This window comes from Tachyglossus aculeatus, chromosome 1 (assembly GCF_015852505.1).
Source record: "Tachyglossus aculeatus isolate mTacAcu1 chromosome 1, mTacAcu1.pri, whole genome shotgun sequence".
Lineage (NCBI taxonomy): Eukaryota > Metazoa > Chordata > Mammalia > Monotremata > Tachyglossidae > Tachyglossus > Tachyglossus aculeatus.
The window spans coordinates 155,249,618-155,269,265 of NC_052066.1; the positions used below are offsets into that span (position 1 = coordinate 155,249,618).

The 19,648-nt window shown below is 53.5% G+C and overlaps 1 protein-coding gene across 3 annotated transcripts in view; it reads right to left on the reverse strand.

The window, feature by feature from the left end:
- The window catches only part of PPP4R4 (protein phosphatase 4 regulatory subunit 4), a 36,488-nt gene that overhangs the window by 3,004 nt on the left and 13,836 nt on the right, over positions 1 to 19,648 (reverse strand). For all 3 annotated transcript variants that reach the window (XM_038746070.1, XM_038746068.1, XM_038746069.1), the window contains exons 8-24: positions 18,710 to 18,831; positions 14,209 to 14,331; positions 13,279 to 13,448; positions 12,619 to 12,738; positions 11,648 to 11,725; positions 9,976 to 10,059; positions 9,393 to 9,575; positions 7,327 to 7,432; positions 6,417 to 6,564; positions 5,732 to 5,876; positions 4,890 to 4,934; positions 4,723 to 4,797; positions 3,529 to 3,598; positions 3,072 to 3,155; positions 2,685 to 2,778; positions 1,773 to 1,843; positions 514 to 625 (exon numbers count right to left, since the gene is read on the reverse strand). In XM_038746070.1, the coding sequence (XP_038601998.1) occupies positions 514 to 625; positions 1,773 to 1,843; positions 2,685 to 2,778; positions 3,072 to 3,155; positions 3,529 to 3,598; positions 4,723 to 4,797; positions 4,890 to 4,934; positions 5,732 to 5,876; positions 6,417 to 6,564; positions 7,327 to 7,432; positions 9,393 to 9,575; positions 9,976 to 10,059; positions 11,648 to 11,725; positions 12,619 to 12,738; positions 13,279 to 13,448; positions 14,209 to 14,331; positions 18,710 to 18,831 (1,830 nt within the window). The remainder of the gene's footprint in view (positions 1 to 513; positions 626 to 1,772; positions 1,844 to 2,684; positions 2,779 to 3,071; positions 3,156 to 3,528; positions 3,599 to 4,722; positions 4,798 to 4,889; positions 4,935 to 5,731; positions 5,877 to 6,416; positions 6,565 to 7,326; positions 7,433 to 9,392; positions 9,576 to 9,975; positions 10,060 to 11,647; positions 11,726 to 12,618; positions 12,739 to 13,278; positions 13,449 to 14,208; positions 14,332 to 18,709; positions 18,832 to 19,648) is intronic.

Sequence of the window (19,648 nt, forward strand, 5' to 3'; positions counted from 1 at the left end):
TACCAAAGATACCACAGGGATCCACTCCCTCCACTGAAACAATGGTGTCTGGACCCGACCACATGAGACCGGGCCCCTGCAAGGTGGACCTTCTCCCATCCTGCATTGGTGAGGTCTGAGGCCCAACCCAGAAATGCACCCTTCACACAGGGAGAAAAAGAGCACTGGGCTGAATTTGGGAGACATGTGCCACCCCACAGGGAGTGGAATCCCCATCTCCATCCCTCTCAGACCTTGGGGACCACACCTAGGGAGATCCCCTTAAAGGGACCATGCCTAGTAGGATTGCCCTATACTTACCCTAGCACTTGCGACAGGGTGAGTGTTACACACCTACCACTCACATGAAACCACTCCTAGACAAAGATGACCTGCAGGAAGATGACCCTCCATTTCTACGGGGGCCAAGCAATCTACCAAGGAAAGTGTTTAACAGTGTTCACTATGGCAGGTGTGGGGACAGTCATGCCTAAGAACGGCGTTTGACCATCCTGTTTCTTGGCGACAACTTACGTGGAACCCTTCCGTCGTGGAGGATCTCTACGGCTGTCATTCTTCATGTCAGTTGAGTCAGCTATCTGGGAGGTGCCAGGCAAAGGGGTGTCATGAATCTGAGACAGAACGTCTGAAAAAGACAAATGCAGCCAGAGGTCAGAAGGATCATCCATGTCTGTCTGTCTACCTGACACTCTCTCTCTTTCTCTCCTACTCTCTTTATCTCCCTTCTTCCATCTTCGGGCAGATAGGAGGAGGGGGAGCCGTGCTGCAGGCGGAGCAGAGGGTTTGGGTGTAGTGAAAACATGAGTCAGACAAAATAGTTCTGGGGTGACAGAGACCTACATTTCATGAGTGGAAAGTGTCATCACTAGCCTCAATTACTTGCCCAAAGTACCACGGTCACTTCCTCACAGAGAAAATGACACCCATCCCGACTGCTGGATTGTAAGAGAACACAAAGCACTCACCCTGCCAATCCCCCTTCACAGACCTCGAGTTTGTTATGAAATGGTTGAATCCATCGAGCTTTGACATATCACTCTTGTATGGGTCCACTTAAGGTTCAGTACAAAAAGGGGGACTTAGCCCTCAGAACTGAAAAGGGTTTCTGGAGGCCCACGCCAAAATTTTCTGTTCTCTTCACCAAGGGCTTCCACTGCAGCAGCCCATTAAGGATTTCAGAGATTTCCCCACTTGGACAGGCAGAGTGTTCCAGCAGGATTCCCCTTTCCAGTTTTCTCCCATCTCACTTTCAGAACTACAACCTCCCTATTCCCTGCCCCTAAATGATGGTCTTGAGTCAGGGGGGCTGCCAGATGGTCACATGAGAATCAATGGGAAAAATGTGGGACAGGGCCCCACAGACAGCTGCCACATGGGTGCTTTTAAAAGGCAGGGATGGACCAAAGAGACCCAGATGGGGGTCCGGAAATATCTGACCAACATTCTGGAAAGAGCCCGCCACCCACCCTCCCCCCAAAAAAACCCTACCTTCTCACAAATGTGCTGGGAGCCTACTGGTCACAGGTTTCACTTAAAATCTTACACTTCCCTCTGGGAAGCTGCAGTACACGTAGGAGGAACACCCACCACACATCCCCACCCGTGTTGTAGAACACATTCTGCAAATCACTGCAGTCGCTCACGCAGGGCAGGGGCCGTGATTGAGAAAGGGTAGTGCAGTTCAAATTTGTATCCCAGCTTGCATGAGGTCACCCGATGCATACAGCCAGACTCCAATCACACACTCATCAGCAGGTCAGGCGGCCACTCACCGGTCGATGATTGTGAAGGATTCTTTCCTAGGCCAGAGAGGGATGGGGAATAGCCCGTGGAAAAACCTTGGCTAAAATAAATCCAATCAGACAAGGAAGGGTCAATGATGCTAAGTACAGTGCTAAGTGCTTAGTACAGTGCTCTGCACACAGTAAGCGCTCAATAAATACAATTGAATGAATGAAATGATGCAGCTGGACACATGTTCAAATCAAGCAAGAGGGCCCTGCCTCCTTCCCATTCAACTCTCACATGGCACCCAAAACGGATGTCCACTTTGGCAAACACCCACCCTGCCGGAGACGACCAATTTGACCTGCCACCACCTCGATGATCCAAGGGTAGAATTCCAAAGCAAACCCCAATCCAGCCAGATCACGTTCGCAATTGGGAGGAGCATTCTTCCTCCTCCATAGTGACCATAAACAGTGAGCCAGACTGATGCTCTCAATGACAAAGCCGCGGGTGGTCCACCCGGCTGTCCATCCCCGCCTCACCCGATCATCTCACTGAGATCTGGTAACCCTAGAAGACCATCAGCAACCACCCAGGGGTGTTGGGGCGGTGGGGGTGGGTGGGGGTGTGGAAGATGTGGCTCATTTCAGGGATTATTTTCAACAACCTTTTGGTCTAGGGGACCTGGTCACGGATCATCATCTATCGGTTAAATTTTAAATGTTGGCAGATGTATGCCTATCTCAATTGTGATAGCAATTGTCAGCTCGGCCAAAGGGGAGATCCTCAACATTCCTCTGCTGGTTGGGGCAGCTGTTGTTTTTTGTGATGAGGTCAGCTGCTGTAGGAGGGTTCCCTAACAGTGAGGGGGTGTCACAGACCCATGTGGGTCTGGCTGAGCTCCAGGACACAGTGACCCGACAGGTGGGAAATAGCCAGGTGAGCAAAGGACATACTTAGCGCATTTGTCGACATGGCCCGATTTGGGGTGAAGAGCCTGACTGCCGAAGGACTGGCTTCGAACCAATTTGGATCCCTTGATCTCTCGGCCTAAAACCCATCAAAAGACACAAAGCAAAGACTGATGTGTTTCAGCTCTCAAACGCGCCTCCGTTGGTCCCTCACGATGACAGGAAAGCACTCTCCCAGGGGGCCTGGCCCGCTGACCACTCCCTAGGTATGGATTCAAATTCCTGAGGCCCTGTCTTTTCCCAGGCTGATGGTGGCTTTCTCTAGACCTCTTAGGTCGGAGAGAGATAAGGACACGGGGAGGAACTGAGCATATCTGCGAGACTATGGGGGATGAAGTACAGACAAAGCCAGGTGAGTGGGGAGATTCTCACTTGTCGATGGAGCCGGAGTGGAGATTCCAACAATGACAGTTGAAAGATTTGGTGCCAGAGATGCTGCCGTTTTACTGTCTCGACCTAGAACAAAGTTTCATTAAACCTATTTTAAATGTGTGAATTGTTTAAGCTTTTCATATCTGTCTTGGTGGGAACCCACCCCAGGTGAGAGGGTGATGAGGGAATGTTGTTTTCTCCCTCTATTCTGGCCCCCTCAATTTTCCCATAGGGCTTGATTCCACAGAAGGCCAGCTGTGTGTGTTATCTTGCTTTGTGTGCCTTGAGTAACCTCGAGCCAAATGATCCAAGCTAACTTGAACTGGCCAATTTGCATTCCCGGCCACTTTCAAAACTGGGAAACCCACGGTTTGAGGGTTGGGTCTCCTTTTAGTACAAAAAGACCATGATGAAATGAATGAGAGAAAGTGAGAGAGAGAACCAGCAAACAACTCACGCTTCTTCTCCGGGGCTTTATCGCTGCTCAGTCTTCCATTGGTCTGCTGCTTCTCTTTCTCTAATCGTTCCTGTTGGCAAAATGGTCACAAAGTGAAGTGTAATCACTTGCATTTTGCAAGCTTTGAGATGTGTGAAACAGTTCTCATCCACAGGCTCGAGATGAATCTCCTATACATTGAAATTGCCCACCTGAAAAAAAATTGTGCCACTCCTCTGCCTGCTCACAAGTCCCTCTTGCTCTGCTCACCCCACTGCAGAAGCCAGACTTTGAAACAGAGGAAGGACGCCAACCTTCTCTGGATGCTGTCACAACCCGGTTGAGAAGGCTGCCAAATTCTCGAGCCAGAGCATATTCTTGCTCACAGGGGGAATGTCGAAATGGAAATAATGAAGTTTGTGACTGATGGGCCTCACGATCAAGGTAAGTCCTCAAGGCCCTGAAAATTCTTTACATCCTCCTTGAGAAACTCTGTCATCTCCGTGGCTCTCTTCTCCATCCCACCAGAGACCTTGGAAATCCCTCTCCCTATCTGCCTGATCTGTGGGTGGGGGACAGATTGCCCGGTCATGAAGAGATCTTGAGGCAGCCGTTCCACCACTGTGATTTCTCAGAGATCCAGAGAGGTGACAGGCCCAACACTCGGAATCTTCCACTGGGATGGAATGAAGGGAAGTGGGCGCTTCTATTTTGCTCTTCGGGCAGAATGGGTGAGGAAGAGTTCCTCCATAGGAAAGAGGAGAGTGGAAGCCCAGGATGACTTCTCATGGTCTTTTCCCCTTTCCAGCTCTCCGGGGAAGCCTCATCCGGGAGCCTCCACAGGAGCCCATGACTAAATCGCAGCAGGGACAGGAAGGGTACCCCAGGATCCCGTCAGTCTCAAAATCCTATATTCTTATGCACAAAGGGGCACTGTTCTGCAGGCATCTCATCCAGCAAACTACCTTCCTATGTTTCATGAGGGGTGAAACTCTTGAGGAATACCGTAATTGACTCAGGATGGCCCAGAGGCAGTTGACTTTACCCTTGGTTTTCCCCAGAATCCCCTTCAGCCCCATATTATCATCTAGAGGAAATCGTTCCCACACCCAGACACTCCTCTCTTTGAGTCACAAGAGTGTCATGGCTTCCCCTGGAGGGCACCTCGCCCCCAACTCTGACCAGATCAAAGCCCGGGAAGAAAGAAAAACCTACCATTTCCAAAAGGAGGAGCTCTTCTCTTTCTTTTTCCTGATCTGATAAATCTTCTTCAGAAAATCTTTCCTGAAACTAGAGTGGACAGTGAGATGGAATCTGAAACATCAGATGTCAAACCGAGACTCAACCCGACTTGCCTCTCCATGAACCAACCACATACTTACAGTGTCCATGGACGCTACCTCCATCCTGTCCAACTCCACCACGGTCTACAAAACAGGGGAAGACAAGGGGAGGATATGACTGGGGCTGTCTGGTTTCCATTCGGACCCTTTTCATTCATTCAATCGTATTTATTGAGTGCTTACTGTGTGCAGAGCACTGTAATACCCACTCACTCATGGGGAGTCTGTCCCAGAGTGGCGATGAGGTCCTACTAATTCCGGACGGGAGGCCCACCTTCCAAGAATTGATGCTTAGACCCCTATCTCTCTTTTGGGGACCACGGAGCCGATGGGGCGTTTTGTTCCAAACCCAAGGCCATCATTGGGTCCTAGAATTCAGCCCTACTGCTCCCCAAAACCAGTCTAGGGAGGTTCCAGCACGGGTCCACCACCTCTCGTCCCAGTGCCAAGGAAGTTACAGAAGTGCGGGCCCTCCCCAGTGACTCCGAAAGGACACCATGCCACTCCCACACATCGTCAACCTCTCCTCTTCCATGCCCTGCCCCACTCACAACTATGCCTCCCCATCCCCGGGTCCATCACAAACCCACCAGAGAGGCTCCCTGTTTTCCATCAGCCCCCCAGGAGACAATCCCAGACCCCACCACCCATGCTTCCCCAACTGAGACCTCACGCTACAGGGGAAGGTGGTGACCACCTGACTTTCAAAATGGTGTTTCCCCAGAGCTGACAGGAGGGGACAGGGAGAAGGATTAGCCCCAGGGAGAGCAGTCTACAACCCTGGAGGACATCCATTTGTATGCCTGAACTATAGGTTGTGAAGGCACCCATTCCCGCCTTGGGAGCTGGGACTGATTCTGTGATCAGAGAGAGACGCTCACTTTTTTGACAAGAGCTAAGACGTCCTTATCTTTCTCCCGACAGAGGAGCTTCCTTACACACAGTTCCAACTGCTGAAGCAGACGTTTGTCCGTTGAACTCTTCAGGGTCGATTTGACCTTGGGCAACAGGTGGCAGAGTTTCATTCTGTTGGTAGAGGAATATTCCCAGTCCACACTATGAACAGAGTGTCAGCCCAGCCCAGCCTGACCAGCCCAGCCCAGCCCAGCCCAGCCCAGCCCGCGCCAGCCCTGCACCGGATTTGATCACAATCTGGTGCATAAGATCATGGGTGGGGCTGCAGAAGCCCACCAGATTGGGAATCTGGGGTTGGCATCTCAGGGAGGGAAGGATCATGCAGCCTTCAGCAGAGGGGTCATCATGATGGATGGGGAAGATGAAGATACAAAGGAGAAGGCTGGGGGAATCCTCTGGGAGACAACCAGAAAGGGAGGCCCACCCACCATCACAGGCAGTGGGGCTCTGGGGATGCAGCTGATCCTGCTGGTGCCGGGCCAGACATTGACGGGAAATGACCGACCCTACTGATTCCCGACTGGCGGGCCCCATCTGGTGAGCTGCAAGAGCTCCAGACTCTCAGAGCAAGACCAAGCACCTCTGACCTCATGGGACGCCCCGAATGAAAACTGAGCTGTGCAACTTTCCAGGAGATGGACACCCCCATACCTCACATTTGCCACTGGATCGTGAGTCAGCTCCAGGACGGGAAGAAAAAAATATTGACAGAAAAAGGAGCGGGAGAAGATCTCGATGATAAATTCACAGGTGTCCAAAAACCGCAGCCTATTCCAACAGCTCCTCCCTTGACCAAGTTCTGAGACAGGAGAGAAAAGGCAACATGCAACATTCTTTCGGATGGAACAAACGAGGTCAGGCCCCCACGTCTCCGGTGGGACTGTACTGATTGCTTGGGGTGAAGCACTGCTGGGCCAGGTGGATGACATCCCACCCGGCTACCAAGTCACTCTTCTGGCCCCTGCTGGCTTGGGACTCCAGGTGACCTGGACTCTGGTCCAATCTCTTTGGTCTTTCCCAAACTGAGATGGGGAGAGAGGATACAGAGAGAACTCGGCTGCCCAAGGGTAAGACTGGAATATGGGGTGCCCAGAAAGGATGGCAGGTCCCAGTGAGAAGGGGACCTAATCGAAGAAAAGGTGGTTTAAAGAGAAATTCTTGATGTCGGCCTGCTGCAGGGGACTGAGAATCCTGGATCCAGGGATATGTGGCGTGGAGCTGGAAAGAAGAGAGGTGAGTCATCCCACGGCTGGCTCTCAATTGCCCACTCAGCTTCAGGTGAAGCAAGGTGGTGGCAATAGGGATGTGGAGATGTGAGGTGGGATGAGTGAAAGATCCCCAGACATACATCACTAGGACAGAGAAACCCAGGCTCCTGGGACCTGGCGGGGCTGACCCCACAGGGTCCGGATGCTCTCAAAGTGATCCTGGGGGCTCTTTCGGATGAGATAGAGGGACGACATCCCCTAGTCACGTCCATCTTTGAGATCTCTATTTGGATCATCATCTCATGATCTCTAGGGAATGGAAGGGAATCTGAAGAGATGGCTTGATGGCTTACGTTCAATTATCTTCTGAATGACCTCACGCCTCTGTTCGCGTCTACGATTGTAACGTAGGAAGATGCATAGGGTCCGGGAGGCGGCCTTCTGGACAGGTAAGACATTCTGCAAAGAGATCAATGAGAAAGGCATTGCAAGTTGAGAAATAGCTGCCAGGTAGAGCCCGGTCCCCACCTGATCAGGGGACAAGGCGAAATGACATGAAAGCTGCCCAGGATCTGTCCCTGATCCAGATCTCCCGAGACCCCTCCCTGCTCTCAGGGCTGTCCTCGGGCCCGGGCGGATGTTTTGAGAACACACAAGCCCCAAATCTGGGCAGGTGGACTGATGTATTTCCATCCCAAAGGAAGTTCAGAGGTTGCAGACAGAGCAGTGCTCCAGGGTGGGTGGGACATGCAACCACAGACTTTCCCGAAAAACCCTGCAGCTTGCCACTAACAAAATTCCATCTCCCAGGGTCCTCTGGGTCATGGTCAATTCCAGTGTGGTAATTCCTAGTCACCTTCTCCATCTCAACTCCACAGGAAAGCAAGTCCCTGGAGCAGCCATGAGGGGTTCCAGGGCAGGCGGCCCCGGACACTCGGGCAGACCCTGTCTGGCATCTCCTCCGGCTCCTGGCCCGGGGCCCACACGTCCTCATGGGGGCTTGACCCGCAAGGCACTTTTGATTGGTTGGGGACAGAGAGGTCATCCGATGTGATTTGGGAGAAAAAATTCCAGAAATGGACCAGAGAAGGCCACAGTATATTCTTCAGATGTGTTGACAGTCACACAGTTCATATGGCAGGGTTCCTGGCTCTCTCCCAGATTTTTCCCAGGGCCCCGCTGGCCAATGACCAGCCCATAATGGAACCTGAGCTGCCTCCAGTGCCTCTGGTAATGATTCAACTGGAAAGACCCAAGTGGTCACACGGTCCGCAGAACATTCCACAGATTCCACCATGGAACCGAGTTGTCAACACAATGGTGCCCCTAAAGGGACAACCATAGTTCCCTGCCTGTCTCCTGGATCTGACATGTCAAGGGGGGTTTTCAACTGCCATGAACCTGAGGTCCAGCAAGATGCCCTGGGAGCTGCCACAATCTCCACTTCCACAGAACTCAGTGTCAATCAAAGGCCTAGGTGGATGCTGAGGTGTCCCGCCAGATCCAGAGTCTGGCCACCTAGCCTGCCTCTTGCAATGGGTGCTACATCTCCATAGGACCGAGTGTTCTCTTCCCACCAAACCCCCGAGATCTCACTCATGTCCGAACACAGCAAGTATGTCCAGGAGGATGCAGGGACAGGTCCACCCTCCAGAGTTTCCAGAGAAGGGCCTTTCTGGCAACGTGTCCAGATTCCCAGATCTTCAGCCATCCATGGGCCCTCAGATTACACCGGTGTTCAGCCCCATAGGGCCCACATATATCCCCCACCATTCCCCTCATCCATGCCCTCCAAACCACAGGACACAATGCGGGCCTCTCCCTTGGTGCCATTGCCAACAGATTCTCCTAGGCTTCTGGGGGTGAGAGGGCATTCCTCTTTTTCTAAGTCCTTCCCATCTACTGGCAGAGTGGTCAACTGACATCCGGAGGACTCCTGGAGAGACAGCTCATTCACACCAGAGATCCGGCTCCTGGTCCTGATGGGACCATGTCCAGGCCGATGTCCCCAAGGGCCACATTTCAAGGTGATGGGTTTCTGTCAGGATGGGCCCAGGCCATGACAGGGAACTGATGGCAGGAGCTACGGTGTCCAACTGAGTATCACCCATCTGATGCCAGGGGCCCTCGGAGCATCTCTCTGACCTTACTAACCCTTTAACGGCCAGGGAAGGTGATTGACCCCAATGAGGAGAGCAGATCACAGTGCAGGTACGTGGGTTTTTTTTTGTCTTCCTCCCCGGGACGAGAGAAGAAGGATCATACTGCTGGCCACCCCCAAAACCCACCTAAACTCTGTAGATGAGGCAGAGAGCTCTCCTCCCCCAACTCTGTTCAGGTCCCGCTTAGCCAGGGACATGACCCCTGAAGGGAATGGGAGCAGCCATGGAGGGATAGGGAGGACAACAGCGGGGCTCACGTTGGTCGTCACAACCGTCAGCACCCTGGGTAAAAAGCGGCGATAGATCTGGTCACTCGAAATGACGTGAGGCAGGCAGGCCAGTTTCCTCAGCAGCTTCTCATGAGTCCGCCATCTCAGAGAGGATGCAGCCCGCCGCTCTGCTGTGGTCAGTGCTGGAATCAGGTCAGGGACAGGAGACGGCTGCAAAAGAGAAGATGCCAAGGGGCTTGGAGGCGACCGACCCGAATCCAGATGTCTCCGACCGTGTCCCGACTCAGGGTAGCTCCAGGTCCACTCTGCCTTTCCTGAGGGAGGTGTATTGGTCCCCCAGGGGGAGTGATGGCCCTCTCTCAATCCAGATCTTGAAAATGGTAGCATCAGGGCCATCGTATCCCTCCCCTGGGCCTAGCCTCAATGACCAAATCTGGGATACAAGGTGGCAAGGATAAGGGAGGTTGGGCCAGACTCACCAATCCCACAATGCCTGTCCGGGAGCCAGTGCTCACCGGAGGGACTCGGACCCAGGCCCGCTGACTGCCCTGAGGGTGCAAGGGTCAGAGGTGGAGTGGTTGAGTGTAGGGAACCCGCCCCAGCCATCTACCTTGCGCTCCTGTGCAGTGCTCTCTCCACCAGAGGTAACGAGCTCAAGGATCTCCGGGAGACGTTCTGTCAATGCATCCAGTACCTTCCAGAGGAGACATGGCGGAGTGAGTGAGGATGGTTTCCACATCAGTGAGAGTCAGACAAATAGGATCCCGGACTCTACCCAGCTTTTGACCTGACCCTGGAAGAGACCCTCTCTCCGTAACTGTGGTAGGGACTTGGGATGAACAAAGAAGAGAGGCTGAATGGGCTCAACTCACTGGGGACCGCTTGTGCCATCTCATGTCTGACACCAAAGTCAGTCGGGCAAGCACTCCAGCCACCTACCTGCTCACCAGTAGAGATTCAGATATCTACAGATGCAGGTGGATGGATGGTCACGACCCAAGGCCACCCTCTCTATCCGCACATGATCCTGCCTGCTGTCATCTCCTATTCATCCCCTTCTCTCTGCGTGCCCTGGGCCCCCGTGGCTCTCAGTGCCATCTCCTGGCTTTTCCCCAACCGTCAGTTTACCTCTCCTGTCTGTCTTCTCACCCTGTTACCTCTCACGGACTGTCCTCCAGCCAGGGAAGCAAACTGCCTCCCCATCACGCCCGGCCCACTCCCAACATCATGCTGCCAGCCTGCATCCCCGCTCTGCTTTCCTTCTGGCTTCTCGGACTCTTCTGTTCCCTCCTCTCCCCTCTTCCACCATTGCTTCCCCAACTCAGCCTCCTCCTGCCTTCCATTTTGGGGCTGTGTGAGGGCAGGGAATGGTGCCTCTTGTCAAGCACTCCAGAGGGTCCAACAGGAGCAGCCGCTCAAGAGACAGCATTATGTGGTGGTGAGCCTCCAGGTCCAGCCCATTTCTACACCTTTCCCCTGTCCAGGCAGCAGTGATACAACTACTCCACAAATCTCCTCGAGGATGGCCATCAAGTCCCATTCTGTGGCCGGCCAGTGGCACAGAGCCACTGTCAGACGACATCCCCTCCGGTGACAACCCCATGGGCCCGGTGGGGAACCAGAAAGCCATTTGTCATTTTGGAATGTAATAATAATAATAATGGTATTTGTTAAGTGCTTAACTATGTGCCAGGCACTGTATTAAGCACTGGGGTGGATACAAGCAGATCGGGTTGGACAAAGTCCCTGTCCCACATGGGGCTCACAGTCTCAATCCCCGTTTTACAGATGAGGTAACTGAGGCCCAGAGAAGTGAAATGACTTGCCCACAGTCACACAGCAGACAAGTGACAGAGCTGGGATTAGAACCCAGGCCTCTGCTCTATCCATTATGCCATGCTGTTTCTCTATGTAGCATTCTTTCTGGCATGTCACTGGGTCAAAGACACGACATTTGCCCCTCCTGGTTGCAGAGGCACAGGGCCTAGCCTGAGAGGGGCCTGGTGAGATCGGAGCAAGAATGGCCAACCGGGCTCTGGATTGTGAGCACCAGGTGAGTGAGTCATGGTGCACCGTGCCATCTGAGGGAACCCAGGCTCATCCTCCCATCCCTGAACCAGACAGACGTCCACCAAACCGAAACACTGCATGTGGGAGCAACAGGGGCTCCCCAGTCAATCCAAGACCGTTCCACCCACCCTGACCCCAGGAGGACCCTAGCCAGCAGGACAAGGGTCACTCAGGACAGAACGATAGAACAGCCCTAGGGCAAGGTGCTTTACCTCCAGTGATTCGTCCTGCAGCAGCGTGACTAGCTCAGGATGGATGAGACACACTCCAGAATCCAGAAGCCTGGAAACCTGAAATCATCGACAATAGAATGACAGTCAGGCTGTCAAACCACTGAGAGATCCAATGAGGAGCACGGCGTACCCCTTGGTGATTGGGCATCAAGGAACATCCTAGTGCTACCTGCCCAAACGTCTCAAAAAAGAGCTCCAAGTATCACCCAGCAGGCAGCTCCTGTAGTAGGAAGATCACCCCCGATCCCAATTGGCAGAAATAGACAGCAGAGGGATCAATCCTGCCCATGGTCGCACAGTCCCTCCTCAGGCCCCACCATTCTTTCCCACAGGTGCTCAGCATGGATAAAAAAGAACACCGGTGCTCTTTTCCATCTCAGACCATAGGGATGGGTGAGAGGGATGGCAGTCTTTGGCCCCATGTCCCAGGTCACAGACAGCACTTTGCCAAACACCCACCACCTTCTCCATTCTTCGTCCCTGACATGCCACGTTATCTTCCCCCCAGCCTGGGCCCCCCGGCTCTCTCACCACTTTGACTAGGCCTTCTATTCCCGTGGCCCCAGAGCCCTCTGAAGACATCATCTCCTCATGGGGCCCTACCCGGCACCTCAGTCACAGCCTCTCTTCGGTTCCCCTCAGCCTTTCAGAAAAGAAAGCATGAATGGAGACATCCTCGCCTTTGGACTTGAATGTGGCTGACTCCTGTCACCTCCACTTGACTTCGATGCTTTTGCAAATGCCCATCTCAGAGAGCCCGTGCCTCATGACCCACCCAACTCCATGCTCCAAGAAGGGTGGGCCAATTGCACTGGGGGAGAATGTCGTGATACCACCTGGGACCTCAAGTGGAAACCTCGTGGGATCCATGATGATTGCACCCATCCAACAACAGGGTTCTGTGAGGTTCCACTAATCCTGCGGGTGGTCGGAGCGCTCCCAACACTCACTTCATAGAAACCGAGGGCGACGGCGTATCTGACTGGGACTTCTGGGTCGCGACAGAGGCGGAAGAAAGTCGAACCGAGTTCCGGGTGGAATTTCTTGGGGTCCGCAAAGATGACCATGGCCTATGAAAGAGAGCATGACAGAAGGCTCAGAGGACCCTCTCCAACAATGCATGACCACCCTATGGGTAGCAGGTCCACACGAGGCCCCCACCCTTCTCTGTGCTGGGAAGTATCCCTGGAGAGATTCTAGTCTACCTATGAATGAGGAAGGAGAGACACACGCACTTGGTATTTACCCTCGCCTCCCTGGGCCTCAAAGAGATGAAACCCCAGTGGATGGGGGTTGAGGAGGAGAGGTCTGATGGATAGCCACCCCCTTCCCCAGTGCCCCAGAGCATCCTCTGGCCTCGGGTATTCTGAGAGTTATGGCCCAGAGAAGGCCAACCCCCTGCAGTCAGCACAGACTTGGAGGCCAGTGGTGCCAGGAGAGGGTCAGAGTGGCAGATGCATGGGCCGGTTTCTTCTGAAGTTCCATTTGGGGGCAGGAAACATGACCATCCACATAACCAGTAAGGGAAAGTGAACGTGGTTGGAATTGGATCACCGGCCACTCACTGGTAGGCCCCTCCACGTGCCTCTTGCAGACCAGCTCAGACTCACCGGAAAGTTGTAGGCGCAGTTCTTCCGCACGCAGACGTATCTCTTCTCCCGCTCCAGGGTCCCCGGTGGTGTCTGATTCTCATCAGGCCCATTTTCCCGCTGGAACCCCAATGTGCAGAGTCTCTTATAAAATTCCAGGAACCTCAAATGCTGATCCGGAGTTAGGATCCCTGATGTAAAAAAATATCGTCTCTCCACAATGCAGGCCGGGGATTATGTGCTTTTGTGATGAGCATCTCAGTCCCATACAAATGGATCTCCGATCGAGAAAATCAGTTTGATGACACCCCTTCACTACCACTCTGTTCCAGAGCCAGAGGTTTAGTGAGACCTCTGAAGAACCAGGGGACATTTTGATGGCATGGACGCATCACGGGCCCCTTCCCCCAGGAAGACGGGGCATCTCCAGACACGAGATGCCGACTCCCATACCAGGAGCTTGCAAGAGGATGAACTCGATCTAGATCTCCCCCTTCTAGACTGTGAGCCCGTTGTTGGGTGGGACCATCTCTATGTGCTGCTGATTTGCACTTCCCAAGTGCTTAGTACAGTGCTCACAGTAAGTGCTCAATAAATGTGATTGAAATGAATGACTGAATATGGACAGCCCGAGAAATTCCGAGAAAAGATCCCGAAAGATGCAGCCTGGGGGAACCCAGGGTGGGCACCCATCAAATAACCAGGTGGGGGTAGGAGACGAAAACTGACAAAGCTGATAATGTTGAGAATCCTTGATGCCCTCGGTCGAGCTCCCTCAGTGAAGTGCCAAGTTGGCAAAGGGGTGGAATTTTCCCAAGATTAGATCATCCAGAATCCCATCCCCCAGTGGGAGGGGGCTCACGGTGGATGGGGGACAAATGTGGAGCTGGGACACATCTCCTCAGACAGGTCCTCGGGGAGGGTGGGGGTCTCGCGCCTCTTGGTTCCTACCGTCTAGTCCGTGGCAGAGTTTCCCCAGGTGGAGAGAGAAAGAAACCAGAATAGATTCATCCGCCTGGAAACATTGGTCGCAGAATTCTTTCACTAAAGGGAGCACAGTTTGACTCCGGTCCTCTGAAAAACAGAGCAGAGGGTTTTCTATGGCGAGGCCCACCCTGCTCACGGAGAGCACATCCACATCAGTGTCACTTCAGAAAACACAGCTCCCTCTGTTATTCAACCTCACAGGCCTCAAGCTGAGAGAGACCTCCAGGGCTTGGGCAGCCCATGCTCGCCACTACCTCCACACAGACTTAGGAGGCTGCACTATCTCCCTCCAGGCCTCTGGAGATGGATCTCATGACCTCCTCTGGGACAGTACTCATAAGGAGAATGCGTTTGCATTCAGGGGCATCTCCTCCCAGAGCTTACATCTCCCCTTTCCCCATGTCTCTCTCATGGCAGTGCCCTGGCAGACACCCAATCAGACCCAAGGATCTCCCCTAAAGTCCATTCTTTCCCCTTGCCTCCCAATACCCATGCATTCAAGTCCAAGTCACGTCACCAGAACTGCAATCCCGTACTATTGAAGGTGCATTATGCTCTGACTGCAATCCCACGCTATTGATGGCTCATTCTGCTCTGACTGCGACAGAAAAAGACTAAGACAGCCAACACAATTTTCCACTTGCATAAAGGCCATTCCTTCCCTCTCCTTAGGGGTTGGATTCCTTCCCACGGAACCCTGCCCGACTGTTTCAGGGCCTTTTGCAAATATCCTGGGTGCCACCCCCACTTTGGTGAAAGCACAACTAAAACGAACCTCAATGGACACTGCCATCGATGGGGAAGAGAAGGAGCATGGCAGAGAGATGCTGACCTTTGGCTAAGACGGAGTTGGTGGGGTTCAGAAAAGCCCATTTCGAGTCCCAAGATATCAGGACTGTTCAGATGCTCAAAGGCATTGAGGACCAGGCCCTGGGACCCTTCATCCTGCACGGACTACGAGAGTGCCATTTTGCTTCTGAAAGATGATCACTTCCTACCTACCCAAGTTGACCCCCGTTGGCATTGCTGCACTCAGGTTCGGTCCAAAAAGAGATTGCCCCAACCCAATCTCAGCTCCTTCCATAAAGGGTCCCACTGACACAGAACAGAGGTAAACTCGAGTTGACCTTTCAGACCTCTCCTCCCCCATTCTGTGGCCCATGTTGCTGGCAGGCCAATTCCACATGGTCCTATCTGGGGTCCCACGAGGGAAACAGATGCCAGCACAGACCTGTCCTCAGAGAGGACCATCACCATACCCAAAACACTCTGTCATCCAGACTGCTATAGGTCCCCTTCTATGTAAGGAGCTTAGGTGGGCCCCTTCAGTTTTGGGCCCAGATCTGCCTTTCAGCGCCACTCACCTCAATGGGGACACACCTCTCAGGGGCACCTGGTGGGATCCCACCACCATGCCAGACGGGCAGCCTTCTCTGACAAAGTGGTGCCCATCATCATCTGAGACTCTGTATGACACTGCAATGGAAATTGGTGGCAGGTGTCTGATTGTTGCACTTACAGCAGAAAGTTCTTCCTTTGGAAGTATGGAAAGGGATGTCTCTTTACTTCTCAATGATGCCCTTTGGGATCCATGCTGTCTGCGTAGATTCCCGTTCCCCCATCACACTTTCCTTGGAGAGTTGATCACCACCCCTCACTTTTCACTCCTTTGGGAAGGTGGAGGCTCAGCAACCCCAAACTCAGCAAATTGTGGAGTCATCAGTGAGTGTCACAGGAGACGGGATGGCAAAATGCCGGGTAGAGAAAATGAAACCATGGGGAATTGGTCACATGGTGCCAGCCCTGAAAGACAGCTGATCTGATGGCTTTCTTTGGAACCTGGACAACCCCATACCTAATAGGACATGCCACGTGGGAGACTGGAGATTATAGATCCTCAGATGCATCAATCTATCTGGGTTCCCTCAGGTACTAAGGCAACCCTTGCTGGGAAGTTTGTCCCCAGACACTGGCAGAAGAGCAGACTTTGGGCAAAGGGTAGGGGAGGCCTTAAGGTGATTCAGGGGTGAGGGGCGGAGAGGGTCATCCATGGCAAGCAGCTGGTGAAGGGTTCCTGGACAACTGGTGACAAGATCTGATGCATATCCAGACTGTTAATGAAGCCTCTGCTCACCAGTGAGGAACCCAGGACTGAGCCACTCGGGATTCCAGCCAAGCATATGTATCTACATGTCAGGGTCATCTTGGATGTGGCAGGGTCCCACCTGTTGATACGGGATCATGGTGTTGGCTTCCATCTCCCAAGATGTCTCTCAGGACCCCTACACTCATGATGTCTCAACCGGGGATCACTACTGATCCCCACTGGGCCTGGGTGTTTGCCAACGTTGCACGCTGCCCTGGACAACATCAAATCCTCAGGTGATTGCCACAGCATGGGATCATCCAATCCATCCCCTTCCCACAGTCAAAAGGACGTCAGCAGGGCCCTCCAGCCACCCAACTGTCACAGCGAGTGGTCCTCCAAGGCAGTTGTTCCCCTTTGCCAGGAGCCCTGGACTGGGACCGTGACATCAAGGGCAGTTCAGAGGTGAATCTGGACAGGTCACTCAGACCCAAGGAAACAAAGTGAACGTGAGCTTTGGGTGACATTCCCCCACTCTCTGTTCCTGGACTTGAGAGGGAAAACACTTTCATGGTGCTGACGTCCCCAATTTTCAATCCCACCCATTAGTGACGGAGGCTATGAGGTCCCCATCCTGCTGCCATCCCCAAACACCCAGTTCCATCACTCCCTCATCCAGGCCCAGGAGAGGAAGCAGCATCTTCCAGCCCTTGGAAGATGCTCCTTCTCACAGAGGTAACAGGCACCAACATGATTTTCAGTAGTAAAGAAGAGTAACAGACACATCCATGCCCCAGCGGGGCCTGCGCATTAAGGCGGCCACGAGTGAACAGAAGAAGTGAAATGCATCGGGGAGGGGATAGGTAGAGATGTGGTCTGGAGGACCTGAAGAAGGAAGGGGTCCCGGCTCAGCCCAGGTGAAACAGAGAAGGCAGGACAGAGAAGACAAGCAAGAGAAAGGGAGCCGATCCAGTCCCTCTGACCAGATGGGGACAGTCTTCAGTTTCCTGGGGAGAGAGGAAGTTTCTTCAAAGATGATACAGGCGGCCCAGCAGCACGGATCCGTTATCTGCCGGGATGACCTCAGACCACTTACGTAAGCCGGGGAAGAGCTCTCTGGAGAAGGGCCTCCAACAGTCTTGTGGGGGAGGACCTTTTTGGAAAATGTGTGAGACACGTTCAAAACTGGGGAAGTCACACAGGAGACTTCTCCACCATGGGCGTGCACGTGCCCGGCCATAGACAGCAAAGAGAACCAAGAGACCCAGGTGAGGCGGCACCAGATTTCAAAGCTCGAGGTCCAGGGCTGGGATCTGCCAACCATTGTGACCAGGAGGGGCCCAGGGCCCTCAAATGACAGGAAGGAGGAGGACGGACTGATGCCCTGCTGGGATCATTTTTGCCTCTATCTACCGGACAGCCTGGCGGGAGGAGATAGCATCGAGGAGTAGTCTTTGGTGTTTGCTTCTAGACTTGGGTGTGGGTCACAGGAATCAATGGGACAGGGGCAAGGTATTCACCACCAGAGTTCTCCACTCCCAATGGCCAACAGGGTTCACCCAGCCCCCAGCCTGCCAGGACACAGGTAACTCTTTTGCTCCCACCCATCTGTCCCTCACAATGAGCCCCAGATTGCCCTCTAGCTCTCCCCACCACCCCCTTAAAAAAAATTCCACCAGCCTGAGACACCCTCTCTGTCCAGACTCACTGGACTGTGCCATTCCCTGTCTCCGGGACCCTTCCAAAATGACATCTGAAGGAATACCCATTCATTCTTCCAGCCCTCATCATTTCCCCACAGCACACCTCCGGTCATGTCTCCACTGATCCACAAACACCCGTGCCTTTCTGACCACCCGTGACCCTTTAAAGCACACCTCACAAACACTCCCTCTGTGGCAGTGACATGGACAAGTGCACCTCATCTCCCTTCCGCCAAGTTTACTTCTCCTAACCCCGGTATGTTGTCACCTGCTGTATCCCCCACCTTCGTCAGGCTTTCCCAAACCCCCAGGGGGACACTCTGCAAGCAGCCAGACAGATCTCAGTAAAGACCACTGATCAAACCAATGCCTTTACCCTAGCATCAAAAAGTTTTAGTGGTCCAAAATCCCAAAACCCCCGACAACTCAGCTGTTGGAAATCAGTGAGGTGCCCTATGTCGCCTCCCAGATGGTAGGTGTAAGGGGGAATCAGGCTGCCCTATTCATCAACATCACAGCTCCCACCAGAGCTGTGACGGAAGGTCATCACCAGGGACTGGCGGACTGGACCAAAGCTGAGGTGGAGCCATTCCGAGCCACAAGACTCCCTTGTTCCTCGTCTCCCACACCCAGGGTGAAAAGGAAGGTCAGAACAAATGTCCACAAGAGGATTTACCTGTGTCGAAGACAGGAAGCAGATTGACCAAGGTCTCGAAGGCTGCGAGACGCACGCCACCACCTTCATCTCGGGCCAGCTCCGTCAATTCGGGCAGCACCACGCTCTTGGTCAGTTCCACCCTGCACAACAAGCAAAACCATCAGGGCAAAGCCCAGAGCCACCTGTCCCGTCCCTGGTACGACATGGCTGGGCCGGAGTCTGTGCCGTCATCGCGGGACGGCACCCCAAGAGAGCCGGGTCGGCCCACAAGTGCCTGCTGCTGGGTGGGACCCCAGACAATGCACTGCCTGCCTCAGGAAAGGAGGTCCCTGCGGAAGGATCCCACAGTCTACCCGATGGATTGATCCAAGAGAGACACTCCCAAGCAGGTGCAACTATGTGTCATCTTGTCCTTCTAATTTCAGCTTGGAAAGGGGCCCGTTTCCATCTTCGAACACAGCATCATTTGTGCGATGCCATAATCCACTGAAGGGTCAAGTCCAGTTGAGGGAGTGCCCTGGCATCCACATGAAATATTTGAGAGAACCCAAAGGAACCAAGGACGGAGCCTCACGCCTGCAACTGACAGATGTTGTCCAGAGGATGGACTTCCTTCTCATTGCAGACTGGGTGCACCGGAGTCAGTTCCTTCCCAAAGTTTCATGGGCGGATGTGGGAGACCTGAACTCTCACAGTGAGGCGGAGGAGGCATGGATGCAGAGCAGCGCCGTGACTGCTCTGAAGCCGATTGGACAGGCCCAGACAAGCGGAACCCTCCACGTCTGATGGAGGACCTTTGAGGCAAGGGTCAAAGGACAGTAGGCAAGTGGGGAAGGGCCATTACCTCCCCACCTCTCTCGAGGAGCATTCACCAGCTCTGGTAAGATGAGGGATGGAGCAGAAGAACATTGGGGTATTACGGTTCCAAAATGGGTGAGAGAGGGATGAGGCCAGCAG